The following is a 9,909-nucleotide window of genomic DNA, read 5'->3' on the forward strand; positions in this document are numbered from 1 at the left end:
AAACTATAACGCCGTCAATAGGCCTGGCGTACTACTATTTCAATATAGAGCTTGGCATATAACACGATTAATTTAACAAGGAAGGTCGTATATACAAATTTTATGTCCGCTTAAAATATGTTTTACAGAGTATAAAATTTGTGACGTGGTTTTGCTACACAGTCTTGGTTTAGCTTCTAGTACATTCTTGCAGTAAAAAATCGTCGGGTAACTTTTATATTGGTTCAAGAATTTAGGTGAGAATATTTTGTGCTTTTTATGGCCAATTTAAAGTGTCAATAAACATCTTGAAACAAAACAATATAATTTAAGCTAGTGTTAAAAAAATTTGCTAAACATAATTTATTTAGGACTTAAAACAATAAAATTTATATATACACGGTTTTTTTATTTTATATTATTGCAGATTCACGTTTTTCAATACATCTGTATCTTTTGATAGAAGTCACATTTTCTATCACAAACCCATACTAACATTTTGTACGATTAGACATTGCAGTTTGCATGAAACAAATGTTTGGTATAGTTGGCTGCACAGCAGTGTCCAAGACAAAATGTAACGTGACTGTAAAATATATAAGTCCATGCTTAGTTTGAAATCATGTTGACTACACTCCTTTCCAACAGAAACTGGTTTCGTTCATAAAATGAAAACCAATTATGTTCTAAGCCTATTATTTAAATTTAAAAAAAGATGTTTCTTTGGTTGTTTGTTGCATTGTTTTTTTCTCGATCTCGAGGAGCGCTGGGGCCTTTTTTTAATATTCTGATACTTCGAGATGTTTGTTTAAAACTCTTTAAAGAATTATTTAAACATACTTTTGATAATGAGTAGATATAGGTAGTGAAACACCATTAATGGTCATGCCTAACTTTTTAAGCATTCTCTTAGCATCTAAGATTTGTCTGATTGTCTTCATGCTAATGGTGCCTGAATTTTAGCGAAATGCATTCTTTTTTCATTACAAGTCAAGGACGCTATAATTGATTGTTGTTAATAAATATACGGGTAATTTCAAATATAAACTTTATTTGAAGGATCGAAATATTTTTGAACGAGGAACGACGCGAACCACACAAGCATGGAAGCAACGGTTCAGGGCACAGCAGCCTGTGTTTTGCCCCCACATCGACATTACTCAAGCTGGTATGCGCCCCATGGGGCCCATCCTATCGGCCAATCGCCACCGAGCTCATTCCTTCATTTCGGAACCGCTGGTCAAGCAAGTCAAATGGTGGCCGCTAACCAATCCACCAATCCAGGCTCTATGTACAACCTTCACCCGGGGCAGTACACCCATTATCATCCAGTCGGTGGGGGTAACTCTGGGGGCGCTTCGGCAATGATGCCCCACAGTTTTCATCACCCAAGTACCCCGTTTGCTCCAGGGGGTGGCGGAGTAGGAGACCCCAACACCCAGCTGGGGCCAATGAATTTTCCAACGATTATGTTCAACATGGACAGAAGCAGTGAGGGTTTGAACAATTTGAATTTTTTTGAAATTACGAGAAATAGTCAAAATAATGTTAAGTAGTCTAGCAAAACAGGCCTTTCCTACTTCACAAGCTGACTTAACAAATTCTTCATATTTCAGTGATGTCATGGGCACATATAACCACAACATCCACATGATTAAGATGTTGGTAAATGGCACCCACACCTAAACATCTTTGAGAATTACATTTTTAACTCATTAAAATTACAAACAAAAGTCAAAAAATTGTGTTCTGTGATTTTAGCAAATCAGACTGTTCTTACTTCCTAAACTGAATAACAAATCCTTCATATCGCTTTAAAAAATTTGAATCTAATATATTTCGGACAGTTTTCGCCTTCAACTACTAGATAAAATATGTCAAAAAATCTTTATACCTGCGTTGTAATTTTAGTAATACTTTAGCGATAACGTGGGTAATGTCTCTATTTCACAGAGACTAGGTTCCCACACTGTCACAATAAAGGAGCGTATAAAAGTCTATTTCATATTCGGAAATATACTGTGCTGTTAAATTCTCTACAAAATTTAAGCCGCTTGACCATTTACGGTGGGATTTACATGTTTTATACGAAAAGCGAACCGATGCGACGAATTGTAAAATCGTCTCTCGTATCTGTGTAGTGAAGTTTTGCGATGGCACAAAAATTTCGCCCATAAACAGCTTTTTGCGAGTCTCCGCAGGCATAAAACACACGCTGTCAAATCTAAAACATAGACAATAACTTCTTAGGCCTGAAAGTCTATTTTTGAGGTAGCTTCAATATAGTTTTCTACATAGGTTTAAACAATAATGTAGCTTTAAAGTTTAAGGTTTGTATGAAGTGTCAGTATGAGAAACAGGCATAAGACTTTGTCATAAATTGTTTGGTGATATTGTACCATAAAGTATGCTTGGTTTTGTACTGAATTTTCCTAGGTTTATAGGTTTGTTTTTCGTTTCGGCGATATTTCTAGCCTTGTTAAAAGCTTTTTGGAATTTTATGTCTATGAGCAGGCTGTATGAGATAGTCTACAATTTTAGTTGCTGTTTGCTAGTTTGCTACAAGCCTATCTAAAAGTTAAAGAACAGAACGAAAACGTGCGTACTTTTCAGTGCATAACACTTTTGTTGAATAGTATAAATATTACTAAAAAAATGGAATTGGTCATTTGGTGTCAACCCAATTTTGTTAAATTATAGGTAAAGTTCATAAATAATGCAAATGGCTTCTTTAATTATTTGAAGAGATGAAAAATAAGTTTTTCTAAAATAGATTTGGGACAATTCAATTTTGATTTGAAGCACTTACTTTTAATCTCTACTAAATTAAAAGCCGTGTTTGTGTGTTCTGTAAAAGAGTATGATTCTGCAGAAGGGCATGGTTTGGTTGTAATGAAACACAAAAGAATATGCTACCCAAAACATATCAGAAAATGACAAATTTTCAGCTAAAAATTGGGAAAATACATGCAGTTGTTATTGGGTGAAACTGTGTTGCCAACGATGCGATGCTGATACAACGGTTGACCCCAAAAACGCAATGTAGCCTTTCTAATAGCTTGACTTGGCATAAATTAAAATGTTGGCAAATGGCGCTCACACCTAAAACCCTGTTTCAACATCACGAGTAATGTATCACTACTTGACAAGAAAATTTGCCGACCCCCCATGAAGGTAGTTATAATTCATGTGCCAAAACGCCTTGCCGCGCTCAATACGACACCAACGCAAATTAACACCCCCATTCGAGCTGATGTGAAATTGTCTATGTTGGAGGCGTAACTGATCACCTACAGACATTAAGGTGTCGGTAGGGTTTTATTGGTAGATAACTGTTACCAGCAACATGGCACTGTTTGCACTGGGCAACTGTAATTGGTGTTCGACAGTGTGCGATCGGTCGACCGGTTAAATGGCTGCGCGGGCCTTGGGGTATCGTTTTACCGTGGTTCCAACCCTTGGTGGTCAACTGAAGGGTCGTGGCTTGAACAACGGCGCCGACCAAAATTGTGTTTGCCCGTCGACGTATAATGTGTGTGTAATTGGCTCGATCAGGCCAATGGATCAAAATGCTTCGACGCAAATTCAAATTTTTCAGTTTTGAGGCTCAATTCTGAGCTATGACTTACTTTGTGTGGGCGCTATACGACCTACAGACCACCTAGTGTATCCCATTGGTAGTCGATGATGTATTGGAGTAACCCGTAATGACCTCAAATGCTATGTTAAGTACGAATGAATGTAGTTTTAAATCTTTATTTCTATTTTTATAAATATGTTTGTCCTGCTGGAAATTTTGTTGAAAACCATTTTAAATTTAGGTGTGAGACAACTTCTTTCTACGGAAGCAAAAAACAAAATGGCTGCCGTAGTTAATTTAAAATGTTTACTCAAAAACAAATGTTTTAACTGCAGAACAATTTTAAGTGCTTGCAAACAAACAAGCGTTAATCACATAAAATTCTCTTAAACGTTAGTTTAATGGTTGGTTTTTGGTCTTTGAAGTCTACACGATTTTTAACATACTATTGGCCGAGTAATATTTGACTTTATGTTTGAAGGGATTTTTTTTCCAACATTAAAATAGTTTTCGTTCTGAATCGTGGTGACGCAGATAAATGGAAGTTTGTCACGTGAATAAAAATGGCGGATGTTGCGACTGTCGACGTCAGTTGGGGACATTAGAAGCGGAAAGATCAATCATTTAATTACCTGACAGCGTTCAAGAAAAACTCGTAAAGCGTTAAGTAAACCAGTTAACCGATTTGCTAGTCAAACAGCAGAAAGCGGCAAGCTCTATCAAACTGAATTTTATTGGCCCCAATGCTTTTAATATAAATTATAGCATAAAACTTGGTACCTACATACCACATGAAAAGTTGCGCCTTTCTTTTTTATTAGGGCTGGTGATAAAAATATGGCGGATTTGGGCAACTGATGTACACGTATGGAAAGCGTGGAGCAGTGCCAAAGCCGTTTGTAATGGCTGTTCGTGTAATGTTTGCCTTCGAAAAAATACCGAATTTTATTATGCTAGTAACGAGGCCTGGCCTGGGTCATGTCAGTATTGCAGGTGAAAAATCTCCTCTGATCTTTTGATTTTACTGCGCTATGGGTCCCCGTGTGTGCGTTTTCACTCTATTTGCACAGCGGGATACAATATGGGGCCCATTGTTCAGCATTTGGTAGCATTTTGCCGTCTGGTAGTAAAACGCTCCTAAAGTCCTCAATTACAAACCTGCGGTAATTTATGAAAAGAGATCTGCGCAATTTGAATGGCTTCCAGCCAACGAAATTCTTCTTCCGTTTTATTAGGATTATCCAGCTTGTCGAATTCTGGAATCCCATTGAAAACGTTCCTGGAATCGAGAAACGGAAATAGATTGGCGGTGCGTTTAACATGATGCAACATGCGTGTCCTTTTCACATCTTTACACTTCGAAACGTTCTTACGTTTGCGTAGTCATTCTTTGCTTGGTGATTTTTTAGGAGCATTTATTTTGCTTTAATCAGCAAAATAAGTCAGAATAAAACTAAAATAAGTAAATAGGAATTTTCATGTCAAATCATTACAGCAAAGCCACTGTTTAGGAAAACAAAACTACAATAAATGCCAGAATGCTGGACATAAATAATGTTTTTTTATGTAAACATTTGCTAGCATTACTCATAAAGAAAAAGGTTATGTTTGAACTAGGTAAACGTGTCCCAGATTTTTCGCAATTGACAAATTCTGTGCAATAGTCATGCCAAAATCGGCATAAAAAATAACGAATTTTGTGGGTCCCAAAAATGGTCATTTCGTACTCAGTACATATAAATTTTGATTCGCCAAACATTTGCTACAAAGGTTAGGCAAAGTACATGTTGCGTGTTCTTGCACTCAACATATAGTCCAAAGCATTGTAACGTCTTGTGATACACATGAGCGAGTACTTCATGGGTCTAAATCTGTCATGGGCCTCTGAAAATGGGAGTTTCTTTTTGCAGACACGAAAAGTACGCGCAAAATGTCAAAAAGTATGATATTTGCAGCGACGATTTATTGATTTAGTTGTCCTAAATTGGAAAATGCGACATGGTGTATACTTACGTAACGTATATCACATTAGGAAATGACTTTGAATGCTGCAAATTTGAGAAAGGAGAAATTTAGCAATGTTGCAACATAATATAATGGTCCTGTTCAAAAAAACTTGGTGAAATCAGTTTTTCTTCGTTTTTGCCTACATTGGACTCTTACGCACTCATATGGCAAAGTACTGCTAAAAGGTTTAGACATCCTAGTTGTGGCATGTAGTTTTCTACGCAAGGTCCAGAGCAGGCAAGGCTTTAATATGCAATTTCATGCTGCAAAAAGATTGATCGTGTCATGTATACGCTGGCGCCAAAACCATTAACCAGCACAACGCATAACAAAAATCCTATAACGGTTATACGCTTTGGATATACAATTGGTCAAATAAAGGGGCGCATAGCGCATATGGGGGCCTGCAACGTTAGAAAAGCATCAATATTTGATAATGGCGTCTTGAGTTTGCTATTTTACGAGCAAAAGGGCCTAGACGGAAAGGGAGCCGAGTTCAGGTCCCGAATACACGCGGCGCCAGGCTCCGTTGAAGCTTTTGCGGTTGTGACATCGTAAATTGGCCTGTCGAAGTCTTGGCCTTTGACTCGCGCGCGTTTTTCGCGTCATCGGCCATTTTGCCGAAAGACTGATGCGTTACGCAAAAAGTCCCTTGTCGAACCGCGCGCAAATTGGCGACTCTTACTTGAACGTTGGTATTAGTGTTGCGTTTTGCTGTAAAGCAGTGTTTGACTGGATTTGATGTTCGTACTATAATGTGTTAACCTTTTAGCAGCGTTTTTGAAGAGGTCCAAATATATTTTTAAATTTATACAGTGTATGTTGTGTGTGTCCATGTAACGGGGCGATTTTCAACGGTAGAAAACACAAACAACTTCTCAGCCACCCTTTTGTACTTTCAAAAAGCATTTGTTATTTCTTAATCCCAGTTTCCTGAACTATTTTCTTTCCCCGCTACAAAAGATAAACCGTTACAAACCTCACAGCTATAAAAAATAAGCGTCATATATCTCACCCACAAAAACAACGTGACTGTACGCTCGGCATAAAGTGTAGTAAATCTATTTTCGAAACTTAATTCAGTTTTGATGACATTTCTCAGCATTTTACAGTCTCCGCATTTATAATAAATTCAATGTCTCAATGTTCGATGTCTCTTCTAAGCCAGTGGTCGGCAACCGCCGGTCCGCGAGGAGTTCGTTACCGGGCCGTATAGTTTTTCAGGTTAAATTTAAAACATTTTGCCGCGTATCCCGGGAAATGATAAACTAATTTAGGCGCTTGTATCGCTGAATAAGTTATTTGTAGTTTTTGAATGCCGATCCGCTATAAAACTTCAGTTTCAAAAACGGTCCACAGTACAAAAAAAGGTTAAAAGGCTACCGACCCCTGTTCTAAGCAATCAATCTGTATGAACTGTCATTAATTAAGACCATTATACTTCATACAGCCATCGGACACCACCACCCAGCATCGCAACATCATTCACGTAAGAAACGCCAGCCGTACAGCAAATCACAAATTAGCAGCCTGGAAAGGGAATATCGGGCCAACAACTTTATCACAAGACAGAAACGAGAGAGCATAGCCAAAGATCTGCATCTCACAGACCGCCAAGTCAAAATCTGGTTCCAGAATAGAAGGGTAAAAGATAAAAAGCTGAAACTTCGGGAACAAAAAGACCAAGTAAGTAACTTGATTGCTTCATTAAATTGCTGTTTAAGAAACAATTTAAGAAAACAACCCAAAAGATGTTCAGCAACCTAACTGTCAGCAACCAAAAAAAAAGAATGTAAGGTTGTTATTTGTAAATAGATTTTAAACTGCTGTTTTGAAAGTAAATAACCTATTTACACCAAAAAATAAGTAAATACTCAAACTAGTTTAGCAAAAACAAAATACTACTGCAAATAGATGTCAAAGAAGTTGTTGCGAGTCCTCTTTCTGAATTAAACACAATTTGAGTTCACTGTGTGTTAGGAAAGTATTCTACAGTAATTCCCTAAATTGTACGTTTGATTTACGAAATCACCATATATTCTGCCTACTTTCTGAAGTTGGTAAATTTATTAAAAGCTGTCAGAATCGCAAAAAAACGTGAATGATTACTAACCATGTAGTTTTAGCAGTAAATCGTTTGCTTTGTTCTACCATCCCCAAATAGATACAGATTTTACCAAAAAATGTCGATTTGCTGTGTTTGACCAGAAAAGCCAACAAATGTTTAAGCAATAGCATTGATCCTTTTTTTGATTGGTCCATATACAACAAAATTGCTCCTTTTTAACAACAGCAACAACAACAACAGCAACACCCGCATCATCTTGTACACAACGGACATGTGGAGCCCCATATTGTGAAGACAGAAAGTGATATGGTTGCTACTCATGGTATGGATCAACTCCAGCACAAAGACCACGCCTTAACCACGCCCCCTTTGCATTTTGATCCACGTCAAAATTTTTCTCCACTTGTTACCCCTCCCAGGGACAGGGTTATGAATGGACACGATGTGAAACTTAAGTATTAAGACGGTGATGGGCAGTATACTTTGTTGTATTTTTTCATGTTCTTGAGTTTGTATTTAAAATGCAATTGGTAAACCCTAGGCGAGGTTAGAGAGTTAATACAGTATTTCAACTATTACTTTCTACTGATAAGCAAGCTCACGGTACAAATTGTATAGTGTTTTAATCTATATTTTTGGCTCGTGTTCAGATTGTAAAAATCTATAAAATACAAATTGAACATTCAATACTCTTTTAAACATTTTTGCTGTAAAAATCATTATAACTTAAGACCTGAAAAAAGTGTAAGTGTTTGGTCTGTATTAAACTGTCACAACTTTTCAAACTACAATCACTTTACATGTGTCTACAATTTTCAATTTCAGCAGGTCTTTAGCGCACCCCAGCGGCATAAATTTTGTGTGGTATTTTCGTATTTTACCTTGAAGGTTTAGAGAAATATTGCATTTGCCGAATTTGAAAACAAGTTCAGTTTACAAGCAACCATACTTTGCTATTGCAACAGAACCTTTTTCAGCCATATTGCAACAGTTGACGTATTTGCACATGTTAAACTTATTCATGGTAGTTAAGGTCGAGCGTAAATGTCAAAAATATTTGGTGTAATGTATGCACACTTGTATCAGTGGTGGGAATCAAATTTTTTGTCAGCCGGTTCTATCTCAAAAGTCACATTTTCCCGCCGGCTCTGTTACTAAAAGTCCATTGACAGTAACCAGTAATGCTAAGCGGTTCGCTGATGTCATAAAATTTTGTGAGACGGTTCTATAGGTTCTATAGAACCGGTGCGAACCGGCTAAATCTCACCACTGTCTTGTATTGTGTATTTCATGTATTAATGAGAATAACACTGCAGGACCCTTTTCGATTTTTCTGTGCTTTTGACAATCCAATATCGCGAAAATTGCAAGTATCAGCATTCTACTATAGTTTCTATAACGTTGTTGTATTTTTCACCAAGTGCTAACAGTAATAGTAATCTGACATATTTCATGCAAAAGAACATTTTTGGTTTTATCACTACATGGGCTTAATGGCCGTACTTCCAACACACAAATACGATAAACCCCAAAGTACACAAAAACTTGGCGGCACATCGAATAGGATATTGCTACGTCTGACCTGTGTTGTCTGTTTGTTGGCATTTTGCCCCACTGCTTGTAATTGCAGCACTTTGCTGTGTCGATTGGCTTTGCTTTGCTTTCCGTTTTCCTTTTTGCTTGTGTTCGAAGGTCGAAGAAAAGTTTAAATCCGAATCAAAAAATGACAATTTCTGCCACTGCTTCATATGCTTTGTAAAGTGCAAAACATCTCAAGAAAATTCAAACTGTGATATTGCTTTCAGTCATTGCCACAATAAGCGACCTAAAAAAAGTTGCGCTAACGTTTCTTTTTGTTGTGCTTGTAGTAACGCAGTCATTTTAATATCTCGAGTTCCTTTCTTCAATTGAAAAAAAGTACTGCTCAAACACTGTAGCTGTTGTGCAACTGATTCCAGAGTAATCCTTGTCATGCTTGAGTCTAACCGATCAATTACATGCTCAGCATAGCAACCAAATGACATCTTTAAGGTTTAGCTACTGCTGGTTATAATAGAGACAGTTACAGTTACCTACAAAGACGTATCGTAAACGTTATGAAAAGGGGCAGTCAAGACAAAAGTAGGGAATTTTCTCTGCAAAAGCACATATTGAATTGACAATAAATAGAATACATGTTGCACCATTGCATTTAACCCGTAATATATCAGAATTTGAACGCTATGTGACCATTTATATGTCTTTGAATCAACCACAAAAACAAAACGTAATCATT

The 9,909-nt window shown here is 37.1% G+C and overlaps 1 protein-coding gene across 1 annotated transcript; it reads left to right on the forward strand.

The window, feature by feature from the left end:
* The first annotated feature begins 203 nt into the window (after positions 1–203).
* On the forward strand, positions 204–8,096 carry LOC145219912 (uncharacterized). Its single transcript, XM_080087213.1, has 4 exons — positions 204–236; positions 1,039–1,476; positions 7,017–7,252; positions 7,860–8,096. The coding sequence occupies exons 2-4, from the start codon at positions 1,083–1,085 to the stop codon at positions 8,094–8,096; spliced, it is 867 nt and encodes a 288-aa protein (XP_079943339.1). The 5' UTR covers positions 204–236; positions 1,039–1,082.
* Positions 8,097–9,909: the final 1,813 nt, after the last annotated feature.

This window comes from Phallusia mammillata, chromosome 3 (genome assembly GCF_965637545.1).
Source record: "Phallusia mammillata chromosome 3, kaPhaMamm4.hap1.1, whole genome shotgun sequence".
Classification (NCBI taxonomy): Eukaryota; Metazoa; Chordata; class Ascidiacea; order Phlebobranchia; family Ascidiidae; genus Phallusia; species Phallusia mammillata.

Bases quoted from the DNA above. Each gene is read 5' to 3' on its own strand.
- LOC145219912 (XM_080087213.1), top strand. From the start codon at position 1,083: ATGGAAGCAACGGTTCAGGGCACAGCAGCCTGTGTTTTGCCCCCACAT. The intron at 1,477-7,016 runs GTTTGAACAATT...TACTTCATACAG, and splicing joins CATGGACAGAAGCAGTGAGG to CCATCGGACACCACCACCCA. The intron at 7,253-7,859 runs GTAAGTAACTTG...TTTTAACAACAG, and splicing joins TTCGGGAACAAAAAGACCAA to CAACAACAACAACAGCAACA.